Genomic DNA, 25,678 nt, shown 5'->3' on the forward strand with positions numbered 1-25,678 from the left:
GTAATTGGTTAAAATGCACATTATTCAAGTGCTTCAACTGCTGTCTATGTTCTCGCACGTGATTAATTGATTAGCAGCTCTCTCCCTCCAGACTGTTTAGTTCCCCAGGAATGAAACAGTGTCTGGTTTTATTCACCATTTTATCTCCAGAACTTAGTATAATATCTATCAAATAGTATTTATGGAATATTTTTTGAATAAATAAAAATCTGACTGTAGCTAAGGCATATATTACCTCCATTGAGGGGCAACAGAGTAGAGTAGTTACAAGCACAAATTTTGGAACTAAATTGCCTGGGTTGAATCCTGGATATTCAGGTATTAGCTGTGTAATGTCAGGCAAGTAACTTAACTTCATCTGTGAAATGGCATAATAATAGTACCTACATCATCGGGTTACTGTGAGGGAGGTATGAGTTTATATGGGAAGTACTTGAAATTGTGCCTAGCATATAATAAAGTTTAAAAATGTTTCTGTTAGAAAACTGAGGCAAGGGAAGTTTTTTAAAATGATAAAATTTAGCCTGGAGCTTCAATGAAACTCTTGAGGATTTTAATGATCACTGACACGCATAGGCACAAACTCAAAAATATCCCTCATTTCTACTTATATATCTTGCCATCTCAGATATCTATCATGTCATTTTATTTTTTCTTCCAAACTGAATTTCCTTCTTTTAGTTTTGTCTTCTCATCATTATAGTTTTTCAAACTTCAAAAATCATAGTATAGTTTTGATTCTTCCCTCACCCCTTTCTGCAGTGGCCAATAAGTTGCCAATCCAGCTAATTGTTATTTTCTAATAAATATTTCTTCAATTATTATCCTGCCTCTTTCAGTATAGTTTTGGTGCTCTTACTCTAAACCCTTTAATATCTTATGTCTGAACAAATGCAAAAAATTTACAAAATGTTCCTCAAATCTCTCCAATTCAATCTATACATCATGATCATCATCATCATATTAATCTTTCTTAATTTAATGCTCCAGTCTCCAGCTCAAGACTACAATACATAAGCTTTACAATAATATGGATCATCAACTTCACAAGTCCATGTGCTCAACATTCTCCACATATTCTCTCCACATTGACCACGTTTGTCTATTCAATATTCCTAGAATATGTTTGTACTTTTCAAACGTCAATATTTGGCTCATTTACTATGAGTTTCTATTACTTTTCTTTTCTCTCTGCCCACTTATTTGCACCAGGTCTAGGCGAATCAGATTCCACTGCCTCCATGTAAACATCTCCAAGCACTCTAACAAACTGACTTGTTTCAGAACCCCTGTAGAATCTACTGTCTATATAAGCAGATGTCAATATACAAGGATGTGTTTCAATTGGCTAAGATTTAAGTCTTTTATAGACTATGCCAACTAAGGCATATTCAAAGTTATCTCTGGAATGGCCCCTTACTCATTTACTTTTATTTTTTTCTTGAGCAGAAATGAAAGGAATAGTGGGACAAGGAGCCCACAGGGCTCATAACCCTTGGGTATCCATAAGGGTACATGTGCATAGGAACGCATGATTTTTCCCTAATCCTTCTCTTCCCTTGCCTTTCCATTTGCAAAATAAAGCACCCCATCCACCCGTTTCTTCATATATGAAACCCTAGACCAATATCCTTTACCCTTTCTATACAATTAATCACCAAATCCTGCTAAGCCGACTGAAGGGGAGTAGAATATGCCACCCCAAAATATTCCACTTTGGCATATTGATTATTTTTTAATTAAAAGCACTTGAGAAACAATCAGTGCAAGAAGGACATTCTGACCCTCCTTTGTCTCCCTGAAAGCAGGAGATAAATCTCCCACGTGAAAAATACCCTTTCTGTACCAGGAGGGGAGAAGGCATTCTTATCACCAGAGATAGGGAAGTTAGGGCCAAGAATGATGTATAAAAAACCTCGTTACTCCCTCCCCAATTTACTATCTAAAACCCAAACCCCTCTGTCTTCTCCAATCTTCACAAATTTATTATTTCTTTGTCTAAAAGGTGTAAAAGCTTCCTGCTCTGATCTCTTTATGGGGCTGCCATATGTATAAAATTGGTTTTTCACCTGTTATGGGCCTTCTGTCATTTTGCCAAAGAACCCTGAAGGGAAGAAGGAAAAAGTTTTCCTCCCCTTCACTGCCAAGTGTCAATACATCTCAAAACATCTACTTCTTTCCAGCACCACTAGCTAGATGGTCATTACCTCTCTCCTGACCTGGGCAACAGTTTCCTAAGTGGGGTCCTGAGTTCCATTTTCATCTCTCCCCTCCAACCCCCTGGCCACACTGCTAATGGCAGCTTTCTAAAAGATTTTATCATCCTCCTGTTTAAAACACTTCAATGGCAATATGTTGTTATGAAAATAGATGCCAACATCCAGCAAGACTTAGCTGTGGTCTCACCTCCTGATGCTCTGGTATTATGTACCAGTATCCAGACACTCACTTTCCTTTAGTTCCTCCAAGTCACCATGCACCGCCACATCTGAGGGCCTTCACATGCGCTATTCTCTGTATTTGGAACACTGTGAATTTCCTCTCTGTCTGTTTAGGTCCCAATCCTGCTTTAATATAATGTAAAAATCCTAAAAGAATAGGTCAGCTACTCATGAGATTGGACTCTCCCATGCTTAGACATAACACAGCTGTAATTCACTGTTTGCTTAAGTGTTCGTTTGATGTTATTCTCCCTTTTTTGCTACTCGGCAAGGTACCTTGTATTTCATACTATTTTAGGTGTACAATAAATATGTGCTGATTAGCTGATTGAATGTCATCAATATAATGTATGTTATGGTGACACAAACTTTTTTGTTTTGTTTTTATTGTTTGTTTTTTTAATTTAAATTCTTTATTGATTAAAATATTATATGAGTCTTCTTTTTCCCCCATTGATCTCTCCCTGGCTGCTCCCACCCCCCCAGCACATGCCCACAGCCCCCTACTGTCTATGTCCATTGTTTATGCTCAAATGCATGTATACAAGTCTTTTGGTTGATCTCTTACCCCCTCACCCCCTGCCTTCTCTCATAGGTTGGACATTCTGCTCAATGCTTCTATGTCTCTGGTTCTATTTTTGTTGAGAACCACTGCTATATATAATTTATTGACCACTTATAATTTATTTCTGTATTTTATATGCTCCTATTTATTTACTTAACTAAACTGTAAGGCCTTTGAGTGAAGGCCTTTTTTTTTATTTATCAACCTCTTGAACATAGTGAGCATTCCATCAATGTCTATCAGTTGAAAATTCTAGGAGAGCATCCTTGTAAGGTACTTTATATAGGGTTGTCAGGGAAGGTATCAGGCAAAAGATGACATTTGAACAGAGGCCTCAAGAGAAGAAACAAGACATACACATATCTGAGGAAAGAATGTTCAAGGAAAATAGAAAAGCAATTGCAAAGGCCCTGTGGTGGGTGGTAACTGCTTGTTGAGTGGCTGCATCAAAGTGGGGAGAGGAGAAAGTCACAGGAAGTGAGATTAGATAGGTAGCTGGAGAACAGACCATGAGGGCCTTGTAGGCAGTCATAAAGATTTTGGCTTTTACTCCAAGTAAGTCAAGGTGCCACTGAGAATTCTGAGCTAAGAAGTGACATGATCTGACTTAAGTTTTAAGTTACTTGATGATGTAATCTATTTTAAAAGCTTACTCTAACTGACACAGAATAAGTACATAGTAAATGTTTAAATATACTTAATAAATTTCTTTATCATCACATCACAGGGCACTCATTAAGTCTGAGAAAAAAAATCAAATATCTACTTTTTGATCTTTAAGCAACATTTAAATATAGCAAATATGACAACATGGATCAAAATACGCTTTGTTTCCTCATTTATCATTAACAAATATATAATTGATACATATATTCATATATATATACATATTCCTTCATTATGAATATAATCAAATACATTAGCTCTCTCAATAGAAATTGTAGATTTTTTAAACATTCACCCAAAGATGTGTTTTTGTCGATTTGAGACAGAGAGAGAGAGAGAGAGAGAGAGAGAGAGAGAGAGAGAGAGAGAGAAACATCTGTTGCCTCCCATAAGCACCCCAACCAGGGATTGAACCTGAAACTTAGTTATGTGACCTGAGTATGTGCCCTGACCAGGAATCGAACCTGAAGTTAGAGTATGGGACAATACTCCAACCAACTGAGCCACCTGGCTAGGGCAGAAATTGTAGAAATTGTAGAAATTTTTATTTACATAATAAATGTTGCAGATATTGGGAATATTTGGTTTACTTTCTCCTATATTTAAAAATGACAGTATTTTTTAAAAACCAGGTTAATCTTTAAAAGCAGATATATTGCTTCTTTGTTTTTAGTTGGTGCGTTAATATTTATTCTTAATATTGTAATAACTGTCATTTAATATAATTGATTCCCTTTGTGTTGTATTTGTAATTGCATATGTTTTATTCCTTATATTTAAAAACATCATTATGAGAAGAGAGTCAAGGGCTGCACCCAACTGCTAAGTCATGGTACAAAAACAAGTATTCCTGACCTACAAGGGAGAGTCCACCCTTCATAACATCTAGAACAAAAGAAACTCTCAAGAGATTTTCTGAATTTTTTCAGAATGTAGTGGGTTCATTCACATTTTGAGATTCCTATCTTACTTTTTACTTCAAGGGTTTAAATATTTTTAACTTTTGATTAAGCTTTTTTTTTCTTCTATATTTTGGCTTCAAGATAAACATATTGCTACACTGTTTACTTCTTATATGGAGCAGGGATGCCAGCAAGGCATCCATTAGACAAGCAGCCTAAGTTGGTGTGAAATTAGACATGACTAGCAGAGTAGTATAAACACAAAATACATACTATGCGGCTTCATGCATGATATGTAATGCATTTTCAAACTGCTAAGTGAAACAATGGAAGGTATTCATGTAGCCAGGCTCGAAAAGCTTAAGATACAGTTGAGGAGTTCTATAGACTGTAAACTGAATTACCTCATCTAAAAACATTTATGCCAGTGCTCTGTAATGTACCCGTACCACCTTGGACCACACACACACACAAATATGGTGAGTGCTTCCATTATAAATCACCTCGCAATCGCAGACATTTTTAAATTAAAAAGGAACTCTTTTCCCCTCATTTTCAGTCCCTTACAAAGGCTCGTTATAAAATCTTGGAATGTTCTCCTTTAAGAAATGGCATGTACTAGTATATTCATTAGTGATTTGTCCAAGTGACCTGAATTTCTCCAAAGCATTTAGTAACAGCTCATTTAAAAATAATTAATTTTCTATTTTCCATATGGTGAGAGTGACTTTCATGACATAGTATTCCATATCCTCAGTGCTTTGAAACAGCAGTGACCGCAATTAGGGCTATCAAATATCATGAAAACATTCCCCAGCTACACTCCTCTTACAATCTTGTCTTGCCCATGTGTCTGCATGCGGTTAAGTGCAGGATGTGAGCCTGTAAGTGCGAGAGATGATGTCGTCATGGAAGAATTTGATCAGGTTAACGTTTGTGCTCGGGGGAACATTCTGCTGGTTCTGTGAAATCATGTATTTGAAAAATGTGTGTGGACCTCCATCTTCTAACCCAGAATTTGTATTAATTGTTTTCATGCTTTCTGAAATTTCAATTCAACATGTTTTATTTGTAATCTTATGCCTCGTGTGCCTTTAATGTTACTTACTGTACCAAACACTAACTTAGTTTGAACTTTTTTTTGTTTTACTTAATCCTCACCTGAGGATATTTTCCCATTGCTTTTTAGAGAGTGGAAGGGAGGCAGGATGGGGGAAAGAGGGAGGGAGAGAGAGAAACATCCACGTGAGAGAGACACATCCATTTGTTGCTTCCCACACGCACCCTGACAGGATTGGGGATCAAACCTGCAACCCAGGTATGTGCCCTTGACCTGGAATTGAACCCTTCAGTATGCGGGCCAACACTCTGACCACTGAACCACACCGGCCAGGGCTTCAGTTTGAACTTTTGCAAGGAAAGAACTTCTGGACAGTTTTGAAGGAGGGTCCTTTATCAGCAGATTCACATAAACTTGTAGTCTGAAGCTTGGCAAATTCCTAAATGCTGCGACCTGGTCTGTCTCTCCCCCTCGCTCTGGAATGTGGGGATTCTTAGCAGAGAACTGAAGAGGGCTAGAAATACCCTCTCTCACATCTCAGCTCGAAGACCTCATCAGAAACAAACTCCCATGGGACAACATTCGCATTTGGGAAAATAATGACTTGCTCTTGCTCATTTAAAAAGGTTGGCAACTACTTGTTGACAACAGATAAAAAAGGAGCCAAACATGAGAACAAACTATACTTTTCTCTCCTATAACGTGAGGGGATTTCTGAAAATAATTCTGATCCATTTCATTTGCTTCAAGTACATAAAAAGAAAGCTGTCTCAGACACGAGTGCTTGCCAAAAAGGCTACTTCCAAGCTTTGCACATGGTTATTTTTCATTTGGCCAAGACCTCTACGCTTGTCCAAATAATAGTAAGTATGTAAAGCCATAATGTAGTCCAACTTCTAATTCCATCGATAGATAATTCAACAAACTTCATACTGTTTTAAGTAATTTTCCCAAGAATCTCAGTCCACCTTCTTAGGTATTCACTGACTTTCTTTGCCACTCAACAAGAGAGTTACATGATAAGAGGGAGAGTAACAATTTCTCTATGATTCATTGAGGATAACCAAATGAGGCTTTGACTTTATAATAAAAAGAAGATTAAAGGATGTATTAGTGTATGAGTAGTAGGAATGGTCAAATTAATGTACCAAAATCCACTTAAAATCATTGCAATAGGCGCATATATAAAGAATATAAACATACTGGGCCCTTCTGTGTATATTTTATAAAACAGGTATTATTTTTAATTAACACATTTGCTTAAGAAATTACCAGACACACAAAAAATAAGATTATATGTACAAAAACATTTCAATGTACACTATATGTTTTAAATTCTAAAGTTAGCCACACAAAAATTAATTTTTAAGAAACCCCTTAATAAGCTTAATTAATTGATTTCAAAATCTATGTATTACTACATACATCATATTTCTCCATAATAGAGAGTAAATTTTTTAGTAGACTCTGTATATCTTTGTCACACCCTTTCTCACCACCAACCCATATGCACATTAATATTACAGTAAATATCATCTCTTATTCCTAACAATATAATCATCAGTCATCTGTCAAATTTTAAAATAACATATATAAGTAGGGCTCAATTATCATAAAATATTTGTATTCATGATATTCTATAGTAAGGTTGATAAAGTGTTAAACTTACTATACTCCATGATCACTTTTATCTCCTTTTTGCATTATCCCTGGGTTAATCAAATAACACACTTTTGGACAGCCAATAGCAGCATTTATTGCTCATTGTTCCTAAGCCCTGGAATTCTCTGATTCCCTCCTGCACTTTTACAGTGTATTTTTACCTTGATTGTTAAATAATGTTTTGGTAGATGGCTAATTAGGGGCTCTGAGAAGAAACAATGGCTCTTATATTCCCATTTCACTCACCAAATATTTTTATTGGACAAAAGAGGCAGCTATTGAGAAAAATGATGCAAAAATAACTCACAGTGATTCATCTTTATGGTTTCTTCAGTAATTGAAAGATACAACTCTTAATTACTTTAACAATAGCTCATTTCAGGTCAAAAATATCTCTTGAATATCTGTTACATGAAAGGCCCTATAATTATTCTTTTCCTAATTCTCAATGGTGAGCAAATTCACAGTTATCACTTCTTATTTTATTGGGACCATGGCAAACACTTGAAAAATAATCTTTAAGTTGAATAAAACATTTGGATATTAAGATGCTCATTTTGCCATTATTTTTATCTTTAGATCATGCTCTGAACTCAAGTAATAACACATCATATGAATATATAATAACATCTACAATTAACAAAATGATCAACCTCCTCTAGAATTCTCTTCCTAAGTAGTTTAGACCTCCAGGGTCTGTTGCATCAGCCAATCTCCAGTCAGCACTTTTGATGTCCTCAGATCCTTTTTCTTCCTCTGAACCACCCTGAAATTCACCAGTCCTCTTTCTTCTCCACTACTTAAAAGTCAACTTTGTTCCTTATGATTTTGACCATCAAGGACTTGGGAGTTAAGCAAAACCAGCAGAGGGAGGAATTTCAAATTTGCTGAGAATAAAAGTCTTCAGGATAAAAACTAAGGATTGCTAAAACCCACTGATAATAACCTTTTGGATCTACAAAGTATATATCTACATTCGACCATTCATTCATCTATTCATCCAAAAGCATATCTATCAAGCACCTATATGCTGGATATTATGATAGACCTATATATGAATAAAGCATAAACCATGTCCTTGAGTATCTAGTAAAGGAATAAAGACAAGCAATCAACTAAGTTAACAATATTGCAGGTCCTCTGACAGATGGGGAAATCATAAATATGGAGGTGATCATAAAGGATATCTCTCCTCTTCCAGGAACCCTTTTCCCCTTCTTTGGAAAATAATCCCTCTCTCAATTTTTTTTCAGTCTCATCAAATGTCAATCAAGGTGAGGCCATCATCTGATGCTGCAAAGTCTGATAGTTTTGCTAATACCAACGTACATGCAATGTGAATCCACACTAAATGATGCTAAAAGGCCAGAAATCATTTGGTATAATATAGAGAAAGGAATTCAAAATCTGGGGAAGAAATACTGTATGTAATTTAGAATGTATAGCTCACCTAAGCGTATTTTTTTTACTATGTCACTCAGTGGGACCCAAAGAGGCTCTATTGTTCACCAAGATGTAAAGAACAGATTGGCTAGGAAAGTTCTAGAACTTTTTGTGACTTGTCCCTCCAGATTGAGAATGTAGGTGACAGGAACACATGGTGGCACTTAACTTCCATAGGCAAGATGGATAGGGCTGGCAGAACACAAAGCAGGCTAATCAAATATCCTGGCATGATCTGCCCCACCAGAGACCTGACTGTGATTTATTAATCATGGGGCCTTTAGGTGCACATGGAAAGGCAACTCCCTCAGTGCTTGACTTGCATAACAAAAACAGCAACAATGACAAAGCGAGAGAATCTTTTTGATGACTCAATTTCCAGACTAGAGCCAATTTATGGACGCAGGACCCGCTTAATGAAAGGAGACATGATCTCAAGTCCTTACTGTACAGCTTCCTATGAATCTTCAAAGAGACCTGAACTATACACTATGCATCAGAGAAGGAGAAATACCTTGTGGGAATGAGGCAATCGATAGATTTTTGACCTAAGTCCACCTCACACTCCGACGACTGCAGCTTTGAACACAACAGAGGTTATTTCCATGTTTTTTCCTGAAGGAGTAATTGTTATGGATATGAGAACAGCAACTGTCAGAGTTTTTATTGCTTGACATATAGAATAATGTTTTACTTGGTAGAAGGACCAAATAAAACACTAGAATTTGAAAAAAAAAAAAGTGTAGATTCATGCTGCTATCAATGATCCAAACATTGTAAGGAAATTTTTTTCTATCACATCTCCACTCAGTTTAAGCTAATATAAAAGATGGATAGGATGTAGAGAACAACAGAAAAATTAAAATGTAGTGACTGCTTCAATCAGAGTTGCTATTCCAGATGAGGCCTTTTCATTGAAGTATATTAGTAAATATCCTGGTACTGGGCATGTATCTATCCATCTGGAAAATATAATTTTCTTAATCTTGATTGATAGAAAACTCCAGAAGCAGTTTGTATGCACTTGACAAAAATCACAAAATTTACCATCTTGCATATCAGATCCTGCTCTATGACATAACCCAGAAACAATGGATATTTCAATGTCACACAAGATATTAAACTCTTATATATTATAATGTATCGCTTACTTGATATTGAAGAGCAGAAATAGTAGACAAAGTAGATGGTTTCATAAAATACATGCATTCCAGAGAGTAGAGGATGAATGCCATGGGAACCCAGGATGGAGGCTTTGCCAATGAAAGGAAGTCTCTGGGCTGAATAGTAAGAGCTATGAAGGAACACTGCCTTCTTTGTAAAGGACATCATGAAAATCTTCCTAGCCTGTTACTGTTGTTTAATCGAGGTTTAATCTCCACCTTGGGGTACCAGGCCATAAAACTTGAACTTTTTATCATGAGCTTAGGGCTAGATCCATGGTCGGTAAACTGCGGCTCGCGAGCCACATGCGGCTCTTTGGCCCCTTGAGTGTGGCTCTTCCACAAAATACCACGGCCTGGGCGAGTCTATTTTGAAGAAGTGGCGTTAGAAGAAGTTTAAGTTTTAAAAATTTGTCTCTCAAAAGAAATTTCAATCGTTGTACCATTGATATTTGGCTCTGTTGACTAATGAGTTTGCCGACCACTGGGCTAGATAATCAATTTGTTGATATTTTTAGTTATACCTAGCAATACTCTTGTCCGTGAGCAGAAGTGTTACATAGGGGATTACTTCAATAGGCATGAAGATCCAAGTAAATTCAATAAGTACATCATGCACTCCTTATTATACCTATTTTTCACACTGCTCCCTTTTTTCTTTTTTATCTCAGCCTGTATAATTTAGCTCATACCAAATCCCCTATGACGAGTTAACAGTGGGTAGGGAAAAAAAGTAAAGCTTCTTTTCATATCATTCTACATGACAGACTAACCTCTATTACTATGGCAATGGAGCCCTGGCTAGGCATAATCCTTTAAGATGGTATAAAATATAAACAATAAGAAAAACATAAAGCAAGACATTTCATTATCTCTGATCTAGAGATGAAAAATTTCCCAGGTGGTCAGGGAATGAGAAAAAATGGTGACAAGGGGATTTATTTTTATACTGGAAAGTAATTTAATATATTTAAAACTTGAAGATATTTATATTTATTTATTTTAAATCCTGAGGAATTTAACTTCATCACCAACTTCTCCCTCTTTCTTGCTTTTCCCCTAAGTTCCAAACAGCAAAATAACCCCTTAAAAATCACTTATTTCCACATCATTACACCTATTTTTCCCTCCATCTTATCCTGATTCATTCTGTTGGTTTAATCTAGCATTATATTTGCATCACAAAACCATGAATTTCTTAAGGAATATACAATTATTTTAGTTATATAACCAGGAATGGATAACTCTAAATTAACTGCAGCTGAAATCTTTTTAAGAAAAACTTTTTATCACTTCTACCATACTTCCTTATTGTCAGAGATATCAGCAATAAACACAAATTTCTAGATTTCTCTGAATTCAATCTTGACAAGGTGTTCTCTAACAAAATATACTATTGATTTTTGAAGGGCAAAACTCTAATCTTTTTATGTTTTTAATTTACTTCCTGGATGGTACAACAGCTTGAGGTATTGTTCTCTTACAGCTCAGAGAACTAGGTATTCTTGATGGGCAACAGTACTGTGGGCATTCTATCTGACTAGGATGTTCTTTCTGCCAAACAAGGACAAGATAGATTCTACATTTAGATGGTGAATGTTTAGTTCCTTCCTAGGAACATAATGCAGCATTCTACCAGGTAACAGAACTTCTCTCTCTCTCTCTCTTCTCTCTCTCTCTCTCTCTTTCTCTCTCTCTCTTCTTTCTTCTTCATGCGCTTCAAACCTGATCTAACTACCCAGGACTCGTTCAAGTCAAAGGAAGCTCTGAACCCAGGGAAACTCTGATGTCTGGGACAGAGTCTCTCAAGATAAATGAGACAAACAGAAAAGAATGTTAGAATAAAAAGAGAGAGGATGAACACTTTAGGGATCTTGCACCATCTTGATGCCTGAGTGATTGAATCTTGCATAAAAAATCAACAAGTAATGACTGGTAGGAAAAGAACAGAGGAAATGTACATTTGGACTCTATGTGGACCAGGAAGTGAAAGTTCATACATCCATATAACAATTATTCTGTCTGACGGGACATGCCAACTTTGAGTCAGGTAATTAAGAGTCAAAGGGCAGAAAACCTGACCTTGGGCTTATCACTTGTGTTGGTTTTCTCATCCTGACAGGATATTAGAAAGATTACTTTTGTTTAGATTTGTGCCTTTAATGATCCTCAGCCCCAAGAATATTAATATTTATAATTATAGTGAATGGCACATAAATTAATTACAATTAAATTAATTACAATTAAATTGTTGCACACTAGGTCTTAAATGCTTCCACCTAACACTGCCTAATTATGTGGAATCTCTGCAACACTTCCATGCAAAGGGAGAAAATGCAAAGGCTAAGATTAATACTATTTTTTTTTCTATTGACCTATTGATGCCTCGAAAGAAAAAAATACGTTAGAATACAATTTATTTTCATTCAGGGTATTGTATCAAGCCAGAATAGAATATAACAGTCATGAATTTATAACTAAAATATTCAATATGTAAACTGTCTCACATATTTATTAAATTTTATTTCAAATATTAGAGTGTTTGAAAAATTCTTAACACAGGGATGCTTCACACATACCAAGCATAACTTACCCACTCAAATGTGTTTACACAGCTGTAAAATCCCCACATTAAACTAAAAATATTGCTAGGGATATGAAAATGTGAGATTTAAGTTGCTAGAAGAAAATTACTAAGTGCTTCCTGTGACATCAATTCAGATGGGATCAAGTTTGTTGGTTTTTTTAAAATTCTGCTTTAAGCCGAAACCGGTTTGGCTCAATGGATAGAGCGTCGGTCTGCGGACTGGAAGGTCCCAGGTTCGATTCCGGTCAAGGGCATGTACATTGGTTGCGGCCACATCCCCTGGTAGGGGGTGTGCAGGAGGCAGCTGATCGATGTCTCTCTCTCATCGCTGTTTCTAGCTCTCTATCCCTCTCCCTTCCTCTCTGTGAAAAAATCAATAAAATATATTTAAAAAAATAAAATAAATAAAATTCTGCTTTAACATCTCCCTACACACAACATAGTTTCACTAATTCAGAGAAGGTATTGACCAGCTCATCTATCTCTGCCACTACTGTCCCTCATTTCAAGATGCCTAGGAGGAAATTACACACACACACACACACACACACACACTTAATATTGTGACCTCCAGGTTATTTATACCCAATTTGAAAGCCTCCTTTTTCTCTATGGGAAATATTCAATGTAAACCTAACTATCTGGGTTTTAGTGAATCTATTCTTGATCTTGCACAAATCACTTAGTCTGCATCTAAACAATGGATGGAGGGAGGGGAAGAAGAAATGAATGCAGGGGGGCCCAAACTTTGCTGAACTTTAGAATCACCTGAGGAGCTTTTTAGACATCCCCAGGTTGCTCCCAATAGGGATTAAATCAGATTGTTCAGGCCAGGTTTCAGTCATTTTTAAAGATACTCAGGTGATTCCAATGTGCAACAAATTTGGGAGCCAGTAAATTAATTAATACATTCACGGAGGCACTTTTAAAATTAAAAAAAATGAAGGGGCTTTCATATTATACTACAGGCCCGATGCACAAAATTCGTGCAAGAGTAGGCCTTCCTTCCACCAGTTGCTGGCACCAGCTTGCCTCTGGCACCTGGGACCCAGGTTTCCCTCGCAGCCCCGGCTTCGTTTGGAAGGACATCTGGTCTAATTAGCATATTCCACTTTTATTATTATAGATAGCACTATATAAAGTGATATAGGGTATTATTTCCAAATTAAGTACAATGTTTTAGGAAGATTAATCTTCTGTTTGGATTTTAGTAAAAAAATACAGTGTTTTAGGAAGATTAATCTTCTGTTTGGATTTTAGTTCAGTTGTCATAAAGAAACTATACATAAAAAATCACTTTTATCTTTTTTGCCAGAAGTGCAGAAAGTTTAAAGTTGTTTTTTATTTGTATTTTAAGCTGACTTTAACATTATTTTAACCTTACTTTTTTATTTCTCTATTAAAATGTAAGAAAAGTATCATTTACCTTCTTTCTTTCAAAAAATATCAAACATCACACTTTTATTATATGTTTACAATAAACAGAAAAGAATATTAGAATTAATATGTGGAAAATAAATCTGAGGAGTCAGAAAAAAAATAATTTGTCCAAAGTCACTTAGTTCAATGCTGCTACCTATTTAAAACAAACAAAAAGTTACCCACTCTAAATATTTTTTCCAATATTCTGCCACAATTATCTACTTGAAAACAAAGACCTATTTAGGAAATCTTTCTGACTAGATTTTGTTCATTGCCTGATGGCATGTACTATTTCTCTAAATTTTTAGTCAGTATATCAGATTGGGCTAGTTTATATACCACAGTAATCGCTGTGTATTAATACCATCAATTTCTATAAGCTTTTATTTAATTAGACTTACCAAAAGGATGATGCAATTTATGTAACTAGAGAACAAATACCATGTTGTTAATAGAGACAGTAATGCATCCATTCTCAACGAAACCCTCAAAATAAATTCAACTCATAAGCAACTACAAGTGTGATCCACATCCTAATAGTTATTTTGCCATGGGCTCTTTTACCTTCGTGGGCTTGTTAGAATCCATGCTCTCTTTGAATTTCTCCTGAACAGTTTCTGCAAGTTGACAGAGCAAGGCACCATTGTCCAATTTCTCCATAAATGTTTCTGCCGTAATCTCCTTCCCTGAAATAACCAAAAGAAGCATTACAAAAGCACAATCATGCCCCAAACACAAATGTGACAATTCATGGCAGCATGTATGACATAGTCTTATCATCAACATTTCTATTCCAGCTGAGTTATGTGTCTGGGCTAGGAACTCATGGGAAAGACTTTTTCCTTTGGAATTTTATGTTATCCTTTGGTAGCAAGAATCTCAATATTTTACATTTGAATAATATAGTTTCAACAGCATACATGTTTTATTTCATATTAAAAGTGAAAAAAGGATATTCTGGGTGAAAGAGTCCCACCATTTAGCAATCAAGCAGTCAATGAAACTCAAAGAACCAGCTTCTACCAATGACTGTGCAGCTTAGCACCTGAGATCTGCTCAGAGGCCCAGACAATTACTTGGGCCTGCAAGGCAAGGGCATAAAGCAGACTGGTATTTTGTGTTACATATATGCCTTTGCTCTCTTCTTTAATATGAAATAGAGCCATCATATATCAAAAATCAACCATCGTTGGCTACTTTAACAGCATGGCCAATGCATAAAGCCACATCTCTAAATCCCATTGGATTTGTTTTCCCAATTGAGATGATACGCACAGGTAAAATCAATGCCATTGATAAACTCTCTGTAAACACACACTCTCTCTAACCATTCTCTCTCCTCACACTACTCTCGGCTTCCTCTACTGCTCTTCTGAACATGATTCAACACTGTCCATCCCTGGCATTTAGCTGGTTAACCATTGATTTTCCTTTCTCATATGTTCCCAAAGCATATTTTCCTTCTTCTTTTTTCCTTTTATTTTATAACAGCTTTATTGTGATATAAATCACATTCTTTACAATTCACTCATTTGAAGTGTAAAATTCAATGGTTTCTTAACACTGTATTTAGACTTGTGCAATCATCACCACAAACAACTTTAGGACATTTTGTAACATCCTAAAGAAACTCTTTACCATTTAATTGTCACTCCGAATTGCTCTATTCCTCCAGCTCCTATAAAACCACTAAAGTTTTCCTTATATGCTCCCCAAACTCATCTCCCCCAAAGCTCTCTCCTATTCTTGGTTCTATAATTCTGTTTCAGAATATTTTATCTTCCTGCCTTAATTTCCTTTAAGTTATTAATGACAAATCCTGTAGATTCATGCTTCCTTCTGTTTCCTGTGCCATCATCTTAATAAAAAATGCCCTGATCCATACTTAAACCTCTAGCAACAAGAGCTATTCCTTGTACCCTCAACTTCTTTGTCCGATACATATCACACTCATTGCTAAAATTATTATTGCTAAACACCACCCACACTGGCTCCTTCTTCATCTTTATGAAGAGTCCCTAATCTTCGTCTCTACCTAAAATTTAAAATATGTCCACTTTAACCCAATATCTAAATGTCTTCCCAAATCCTCTAATCTACCTTTCTAATCTAACGTCCTTACACTCTGCTCCGTGGCCTGCACCCTGCCTTCACAGTTCCAGTAGCCCACCTTCCAGTTCCTGCTGTCAGGGCTTTGATCCTGGCGTGATTCCTGCCTGCAATGCCCTACTTCTATCTGTCTGGCCAAGTTCCACCTGTCCTTTAATCAGAAATCCAGAAAAAGGTTCTCCCAGTTCACAATGATCACTTTTCTGTATGGTTATACTCATGGGTATCACTCACATTGGCATTATCAAACTTCTGTAGCTGGTAACATGTTTTGTATAAATTTTTTGTCTTCCTCAATGCACTGTAAACCTCCTGAGGTAAATCTCTGTGTGTGTGTGTGTTTGTGTGTGTGTCTGTGTGTGTGTGTGCATGCACACGCGCATGCATCTACAAAGGTAAACATAATGTTATTCACATAGTAGGCACATAGTAAATGTGTTCAGTGAGCACATGAATTAACAGATAAAAAATAGAAATAATAGAAATAGAAGAAATAAACTATTGGGAAACTTTGAGAAAACATTGGGTACTGTCTTTGTGAAAAGTGGTGAAGGCAAAATAAAAGGAAGTATTTTCAAGTTTTATATTGAGTCTCTCAGAGCTAACTTTTATCCTAAGAAAAATGCATGCAGCTCAAATCCATGAACACTTAACTATGACCCACATGGAACAATAGATAAACTACTGGCTTAAAGTTAAACTCACAATACCTAACATATTTATATTTCAAGAAACATCTGTTTGAAATGATTTTCTTTTTCAGATTTGGGGGAAGGGCAGTTAAAAAGGAAAAGAGAATTACTTTTTTTTTTAAATATTCTTTTTTCCCCTACTGGATAGTTCACATTTCAGCCCCCAGTTAGAATAATGACTTCTGCAGGTGGCAAAACATCAGTAGCTCTAATTACTCACCACAGACATAGCCTATTCAAAATGACTATTATTTCAAAACTAGAGGCCAGGTGCATGAAATTCTTGCAGGGTAGGGTCCCTAGGCCTGGCTGGAGATCAGGGCCAATTGGGGCCTTCTGACTGCTAGCCAGGGCCTTCCTTCCCCAGCTACCGGCTGCCGGTCAGGGCCTTCCCTCGTTCCACGCCGCCCCTGGTGGTCAGTGCACAGCATAGGGAGTGATCAAACTCCCAGTCTCCTGGTCGAACTCCCAAGGGGACACAATGCATAGTAGCCTTTTATATATATAAAAGAGAGAGAGAGAGAGAGATTGTATGCAGCTCAACTCAATTCAGGAATTAAAGTAATAGTCTCAAGAACAAAAAGCCAGCACAACTGAATTTGTACCATGCATTCACCATATTGGCCTGCATTTTCTGACAACAAGAAAGTTATTTTGCAGACAAGTATGAAAAATAAGTCCTATATAATAAAAGGCTAATATGCAAACCGACCAAATGGCACAATAATGGGTCGCTATGATGAGCACTGACCACCAGAGGGCAAATGCTCAACATAGGAGCTGCCCCCTGGTGGTCAGTGCACTCCCACAGGGGGAGCACTGCTCAGCCAGAAGCCGGCTCACAGCTGATGAGTGCAGCAGTGGTGGCGAGAACACTAAGGACCCCTCGGGGGATGTCCGTCTGCCAGTTTAGGCCCACTCCCCAGACTGCAAGAGGGCACAGGCCAGGCTGAGGAAGCCCCCTGTCCCCCCAGTGCACGAATGTCATGCACTGGGCCTCTAGTATTAGAAATATTTTCAAAATTACCAATTAAATTCCAAGGTAAAAAAAAGGTAAACTTTAAATTGTTAAATATATATTAGTTTTAAGATTTTCTACACTTAGATGAGGTTTTTAGGTATTCTTATTTCATTAAGCTCATGGAAATTTAGAGATTCTATTCATAATGTTAAGTGACAAGATAATTATAATATTTAAAAGAATTTATATGTTACAAAAAGAAAATGTCTTTTATTAAAAAGTTAATATCAACTTACCAAAAGGTATGATTTTTACTTGTATGCATTATACCTGAAAATTTTTCTTTATCCTGACTTCCATGAATACTTGAAGAAAGAATCTACACTGAACATCTGTATCTAATGAAAAATATATTAGGTGTCAGCTTTCAATTCTGTATATTTTATAGCTCCAAAAGGTGAGATTTTTTTTCTTTTTTCTTTTTTTTTGGCTAAAGCAGACACTGTTACATACTTTATAGTTGAAATGTGCTGCCTCAAATGAAGGAAAAATGCAAGACGGAGAAGTATTTTTAACAACCATCACATGTAATGTACTTTCCATCCAAAGATTAAGAATCATAAAATATATTTAAAAAGTAGTATATAATTATAAGAAATCAGTCATAATTCTTGTAAGGCCTGATATATTGTCTCATTCTTATTAAAAGTATTTAAAAAACAGAATATAAAATTAGCTGAATTTAACTATGACAAATCCACTAGAACACGCTGTGATGAACTAATTAAAATTTATCAAGTAAGCATTATACATTAAAGCTAAATATCTTTGTTAGAAGCAGATATTTAATGTGTGTAGCTGGTTTGAGACTTTAGGTTATAAATACTAGAAGCAGTAGGATTCTTGTTCCTTAGAATCATTTCTTCCTCAGCCCCATCTTCCACATTGTTGATATATTTGGGAAAAGATAGGACAATGAATATTTTATTTAAATTTTCTTGGCATACTGACCCTCACTGGGTTGTACAGACTACTGACCTGAAGATCAATCTAAAATAGTCTAATCTAGAGGCAATGTCTTTGCTTCCTGAATTTATATTGTAGACTTTGATCTTCACACCATCAATTCAGTCATGATTGACAGCTTGCCAGTAGACAAAGATTGGGAAGTTTGGTTAAAAAAATGCCATTGGTCACTTCCTATTAAAATAGTAGGGCACAATTATATGAAATAAACATCTGTCAAGTAACTAAAATCAACACACATGCTTGCCATAAAATCCATAAAGATTAAGTATCAACGTTTAGTGTTCTAAAATGGAGCCACCCTGGAGCCCTTTTATCTTATACTTTGCTGAGAAAGAATGTTTTCCTCCCAGTAAGTTAGTAGTACTAAACTCAGGTTCCTAAAGACATGATAGCATTTAACAATGACATTAAACATTTGAGTTCTTACTGTATGCCAGGCACATTACATGTATTCATGTTTTTTTAAATATGCTCACAAAACTGTGATGTGGGTGCTACCATTATATCCATTTTACAGATGATGAAACTGAGGCACTTAGATTAAGTAACTTGCCTAAAGTCACACAAGGAATCTGGCTCTTTAACTTTAGGTTTAGAGTCTATGTTCAGTCACCATGCCCTTCTACTTGAGTAAATGTTTGCTAAATATATGACTACTTCCTTTTACAATGCACTCTCCCTAATCAGTTGTCTCTTTCACTATAGAAACTCCACAGAAAGCCCTTCAGGAAAAAACAAACAAACCAAAAACCAGCTTAGGGCTGAAGATAGTGATAGCGGTACTGAAAAATGAACAGCAGTGCACCTTGTAAATTGGAGGACGGTTGAGAATGTCATTCAGGCATGTTCTGATATGTGACCTGATTTACTGCAGAAGAAAACTGGCATGTTTTATCTCTACAGGTGATCCGGATAGAATCCAACTCTACTTGAAACTCTACTGCACCTCTCAATCCCAGGATGTTTTTCTAATTGATGAACTCAAAGGAACTCATCTGCTGTCTTAACTCGAATTAGTCAGTGTTTTGAGACTGAAATCTGAAGGTTGTGAGGTAGAAAATGATTCATTCTACCCTGAAACCCTAGATCAGCACTCGCCCCACAGTGATTCCAACTCTCTACCCTGCATTTATATCATGACAAGACAAAGCTGGTTCTGTTGGAAAAGTTGGGTAAAAAAAACATGGGCAGTAACTTCTCTGAAAGGTGTCAACTTGTGAACATGAACTTGACTCCTTAGACTTTTGAACTGGGAAAAGATAGCACCTTTCCGAAAGAATTTTTATGTACTATATCAAGAACATAAGAACTCTGCAGGATAAAGTTCTGGTAAAAGGGCTTCAAGAAAAACAAAAAGCAAAGAAAGCTGTTCAAAACTTATTAGACAGCAGTTATATTAGACAGCAGCAACACCAATAAGTAGATACTTAACATTTTAATGCTAGAAATTGGTTATTTTTATAAATAACTTGTAAAGTAAAATTACATATCAATCAAATTAAGCATATAACAACTGAATTTTCTTTTGTGGAAAATCAGAGAGAAAGGGGAAATCACCATAACATCAAACGTCACAACGCATTTCTAAATGGAAGTAAAATCCATTCAGCAAAACTTGATTTGTAATATATCTTATGATTTACTCAAAGTCCCTACATATATTGAAACACATATGCCTACATCTAAAGAGCTACAATCTTTAAGAACAGTGTCTGTTTATTTGCTACTTAACTATAATCTTTTCTCAAAAACATATTCCCATGTGATTTCATGTAGTGTTATTAAACAAATACAAATTAAAGATAAAGGTAGATCATCATTTTTAAACAAAGAAACACAAGTGAAATAAACAAGCTGAGAACATGTATGTTAGTACATTCATTTCAAAGCTAAGTCAACAACAATTTTCAATAGTCCAGCAATAACCATTACATTTGTAGAATGTGCCTCTTCTATTTGAATGGTGTTTGTGCTATAATCTGATACTGTTAATTTAATAACATGTTGTTTATTCAAACTGACAATTAAGTTTTTCTCCAAGATGTATTTTTATAATTATTTGATGTTCAAATATGTACTAAGGACATAGATCAATAACAAATGGAAAATAGATAGTTCATGAACAAAAATAACAAATCAGAAGGTCTTAAATAGAGATGAAATTTTTGTATTTAATGTGTAATAGGGAACAATGGCCAAAGAAACATTTTATAGTGGAGAATGAAGGGATATTCAGGATTCTTTAGCTGCTTTTTCTTAATAATGGCCATAAAACTGCTCCTTGGAGCCAGCTGTTGAAAAACATATTTGGACTATACAAACTATTTTCAATAAGGTCAGTTGATATTTCCAAAGATATATGAGTAGTCAGTAAATATTACATGATGATCTTATGAATCACATTGATGTGCTATCCCATAAACAAATCCCAACTACCACTGCTATTTATTCATTTTAGTTAACTTTATACAAGACAGCTGTCAGTCTATGTTCTTATACTTAAGTAATATTTAATCTAAACATTTGCTATTGCTCCTTTAATTCCAGGCCTAAGAAACTAAAGTGGTATGTATTAGTGTTACTGATTAAGTATCATATACTTGAAATTTATAGTATTAAACCTCCGTATGTGATATGAATATTAATACTGGTCTATGGACCAATGAAATAATTTTCTTCTCTATCCAATATTTTTTTATCTAGCAGAAATATCTAAATCCAAATTGAGTGTTCTTTAAGAAACTACAGCTTTCACTTGATATTTCATATGAAGGACCAGAAATATCTGAATTTAGACCATCATTAATACTCCTTTTGAAGGGCATAAAAAATGTTACATTTTAATCAAGTATTACTAAAAAGAAGTAGAAAGCCTTTCCACAAGTTCTATATCACAATGGTAAAAATATAGTTAAAAGATTTATTCTAGAATGTGAACTTCTACCTCACCAAAAAAAAAAAAAAAAATCAGATATGTTATATAAAGACAGCATCAACTTTGGAGCTAAATACTTTTAAGATATATCTAACTTTCAAGTACATACAAAGCAATAATTGAGAGTTACTAACATAAGTTTGAAAATATTTCTGAAGTGGTAAAATGGACAGTAAATATATATAATTTTAAAGTGTACTTTACTGACTTCAAATATGTGAATTCTAAATGTACCTAATATATGTTATAAAAATATCTTCTAACCGAGCCATATTGGTTTTCTCCCCTTCATATCATCACCATTTTAGTACATATTTTCATATCTCCAAGTGGTTTACCACTTTTAAAAAATGTCAAGTTATTGTTCTACTTTTTAAGTTACCATAAGGCTAGTCACTTGAGGTCTACTATCTATCTACTTTTATTAATTTAAGTCAATACAAGGTGGTACTTTACTATATCTTGAGATTCTTTTAAGATTCCTTTTCTGAGAAAATCTCCTAAGCCATTAGCTGCATTTACCAACTGCTAGCATTAAAAAAAAAAAAAAGAATCTGATTCTTTAAAATAAAGATTATTCATTTATGTAAATGATGTTCCCTTGTTTATGCATATTGATCTCAAACTGGGTCTCAAGAGATGGATTTCTTGGAAACATACACTTTTGGAGCTGGAACGGACATCAGAGATCGTCTACAACCCCTTCACTTTATGGTTGAGGACACGGAGCCCAGAAAAGATAGCTGAGTGACTCTGGGCAAGTTTCCTGAGTGGCAGAGCCAGAACCAGAAGCCAGGTCTCCTGACATCCTGTAGGAGCCAGGTCTCCTGACATCCTGTTAGGAGCCAGGTCTCTTGATTTTTATTCCAAGGATCTTTCCATTACACATACTGACTCTCTATTCTTTGAGGCTGTCTTGGGCTGCTCACACTGATCAAGCTGCTTTGTAAATGATCACATTCACCAAATAGAATGGCTTTGATGACAAGTCATGGGACCTTGGACCATACCTGTATAATCAGCCTATATTCTAATTAATCACCATCTCCCTCTATCTGGAACCTCAATGGCTCCTCACTGATCATACAATAAATTATAATGTTTTTTTTAACATAATCTAGCACCTACGTGTGTCATGAAACTCACCTTCTCTTGACCTGCACTGTTGACCCTAGTCCTCATTCTGTTTTCCCAATGTTCCAAACTCCTTTCTACCTCAGTACAAGCCAGTGGTTGGCAAACCGCGGCTCGCGAGCCACATGCAGCTCTTTGGCCCCTTGAGTGTGGCTCTTCCACAAAATACCATGTACCCTAATTAAGTTAATAACAATGTACCTACCTATACAGTTTAAGTTTGAAAAATTTGGCTCTCAAAAGAAATTTCATTCGTTGTACTGTTGATATTTGGCTCTGTTGACTAATGAGTTTGCCGACCACTGGCAAGCCATTCCCTCTAACCAGGCTCTTCTCACATGCTTCGTCTGGCTCACTATGAATCATTCTTTAGTCCTCAGTTTAAATATTAGACTTCCTAAAGAAGATTTCCCTAAGTACTGCAATCCTTTGCCCCTCTCTCACCTCTTATTGCAACCTATATCTTTTAGTGTTTATAATAAGCCCTATTAATGAATTATTCAATTACTTACTTAATGTTTCCTTTTCAATCTGCTACAACGTTTCTAAGAACAGGCACTCTGTCTATTCTTAATCACCACTCCACCCTCCAGTACTTAGCAGACTGTGTCTGGACCACAAATATCACAACAGCATGTATTTACCATAGCTAGTTGATTCCTATGCACCAGACCTTGTTCTAAATGTGATCATCTCATTCAAATTGCCAACAATCCTACAAGGTTGACACTAGTATTATACCTACATTATAGATGACAAAACAGAGACATGGTGCATTTAGACACTTGCCCAGCATCACAGAGCTAGGAGGTGGTGGAACTAAGACTTGAATTCAAGCCTTCTGATGTCAGTGTTCATATTTTCTAAACTAATAGTATATGCTGCGGCACACTCAAATATTTGTTCAATAAATAAATAAACGTATCCACAAAATTAACAGTATCACTAAACTATATAATTGGAATAACAACAACACATAGTATTTACAACATGTCAGGCACTTTCTAAATAGCATACCTATTTTAGTCATGTAATCCCATTGCAACCTTACAAAGTAGGCACTACTATTATCACCACATGAGACATGAGGGCACTGAAGCACAGAGAGGGGAAGTTTTTCTGTCCCAATATCATCTTGGTAGTAAGTGGCAGTTCTGGGGTTCAAACACAGGCAGTCCCTATCACGCCTATTCTCTTAACCTCCATTCTATACTGCCGTATTTGTGAAAGCCCATATCTGAAGACAGCTCCAAGTTAATAATAAGTTACTCGTGTAACAATCATTAGTGAACCTTGGAAGGACAAACATAACAAGAGGAAATCCACCTGCTTAGGTTAACTTGACTCCCTCTACGTGATGGAGATAAAAGTTCCTCCTTGGCATATTCATATGCAGTAGCTCTGGTTACACTACAGAGAATTGTCAACCTAGTGTATACACAGTGAGAAAAAGTAAAAAAAATTAAAAAAAATGAAAAATCCTGAGCCCTGGTGCAAGAAAGGAAAATCTGGCTAAAATGTGCTAAAACCTTTCCAAACTTCATTAAGATTTCATGTGGACAGGGTGCTTCTCACTAAGCTCTTTAGTTTCTCTTTAAGTAATAAAATAATGTTGGTGAAATCCCTTCTGCAGGTGATAAAGTATCACACAGATAATATTTTACTCGATATTCAAATCTTACATCTTATGTTCATAAGGGTCCTTCCTCCGGGTCATAAATCAATTTTGTTCTCTGTGAGAAACTATTGGTAAAAAGAGTGTTTCTATATATAATGATCCTTTAAATGGACATGGTTAAAAAATGCACATGGTTGAAATTTTATCCTATGACTATGCCAGCACAATAAGAATTTAAAAAGAGACAGCCTTAGCATGAGGTAGCATTTTTCTCAGACATAGTACTTTTGGAAGAGTAGCTAAAAACAGAAGTGAAATGAACAGAAAAAATTTTAGCTCAAGGTTAGATGACTCTAGTCAGCTCATTTGGACGAAGCATAGATGTGTTCATTCTAGAGTTTGGGTATTCAGCAGTTTCAGAAGATGTGCTATAAATGTAGGGCAAAGCAATCTAGTTTTTAGAAGTCAGATTTCACAGACTATGGCCTAGGTGCGATGTCCAAAGTATAGGTCAGGTTGGTCCATTGCATAAAAGAAAAATGAAACGCAAATCAGATCGGCATATAGACGAAATATGCAATTTGACCACATATTTCTACATTCCGATGCATGGTATTGGAAGTACTAGGCACAGTTAATGGGAGAGACATTGGGAAATTCATTTAAATTTTCCACATGCTTCAGGTTTCCCAGATGCAAAACCCAAATAATGAAATCTTTCTTTCCAAGGTGCTGTCACATGCTTAGGTGAAGGATACTATATGGGGGTGGGGGGCAGGGGAGAGACACAAAAAAAACCAACCCTGTTATCTTTGCTCACAAAAATGATATCTTATAACCTTACCTAATAGATTGGTTAACCACAAGGCCAAATCTTCTTTCATCGGTAGCAAATTAGCTTCATGTCTGCTGGCCAGCCACTGGCTATACTGATGCATATCAGAGAGGCCAGGTCCACTGCGTACCTTTGGGCTCAGAGCAGTGCACATTATTTATCCACTTGTAATACCTGTTTGGGAAACAAAAGAGCAATTGCTTTTTATACAGACTTCTCTTGTTAACATCTTGCCGCCAATGACAAAGTAAGGAACCAGATCCACAGAGATTTTGATGAAAGGTCAGGTTATTAATTATTAACCCCCAGGAAACACTATTTGCTTTATCTTTTCTGGTCCTATCACTGTTGACGAGCCAGCTGGTAGAAAATAGCAGCAATCAAAGGTCAAATAGAAATATCAAACAGCTAGCCCTAAGCTTGTGTCAAACATCACATTTAGAGTCCATTTCTA

At 35.9% G+C, this 25,678-nt stretch overlaps 1 protein-coding gene across 2 annotated transcripts in view; it reads right to left on the bottom strand.

The window, feature by feature from the left end:
- The window catches only part of GAS2 (growth arrest specific 2), a gene marked incomplete at its 5' end in the record, with an annotated part of 112,834 nt that extends 87,456 nt beyond the window's left edge, over nt 1-25,378 (bottom strand). For both annotated transcript variants that reach the window (XM_079788835.1, XM_079788834.1), the window contains 2 exons: nt 14,476-14,597; nt 25,234-25,378. In XM_079788835.1, coding sequence (XP_079644961.1) covers nt 14,476-14,597; nt 25,234-25,378 — 267 coding nt within the window. The remainder of the gene's footprint in view (nt 1-14,475; nt 14,598-25,233) is intronic.
- Between the last annotated feature and the right edge of the window lie 300 nt (nt 25,379-25,678).

The sequence above is a fragment of the Cnephaeus nilssonii genome, assembly GCF_951640355.1.
Source record: "Cnephaeus nilssonii genome assembly, chromosome: 13".
In the NCBI taxonomy this organism is placed as follows: domain Eukaryota; kingdom Metazoa; phylum Chordata; class Mammalia; order Chiroptera; family Vespertilionidae; genus Cnephaeus; species Cnephaeus nilssonii.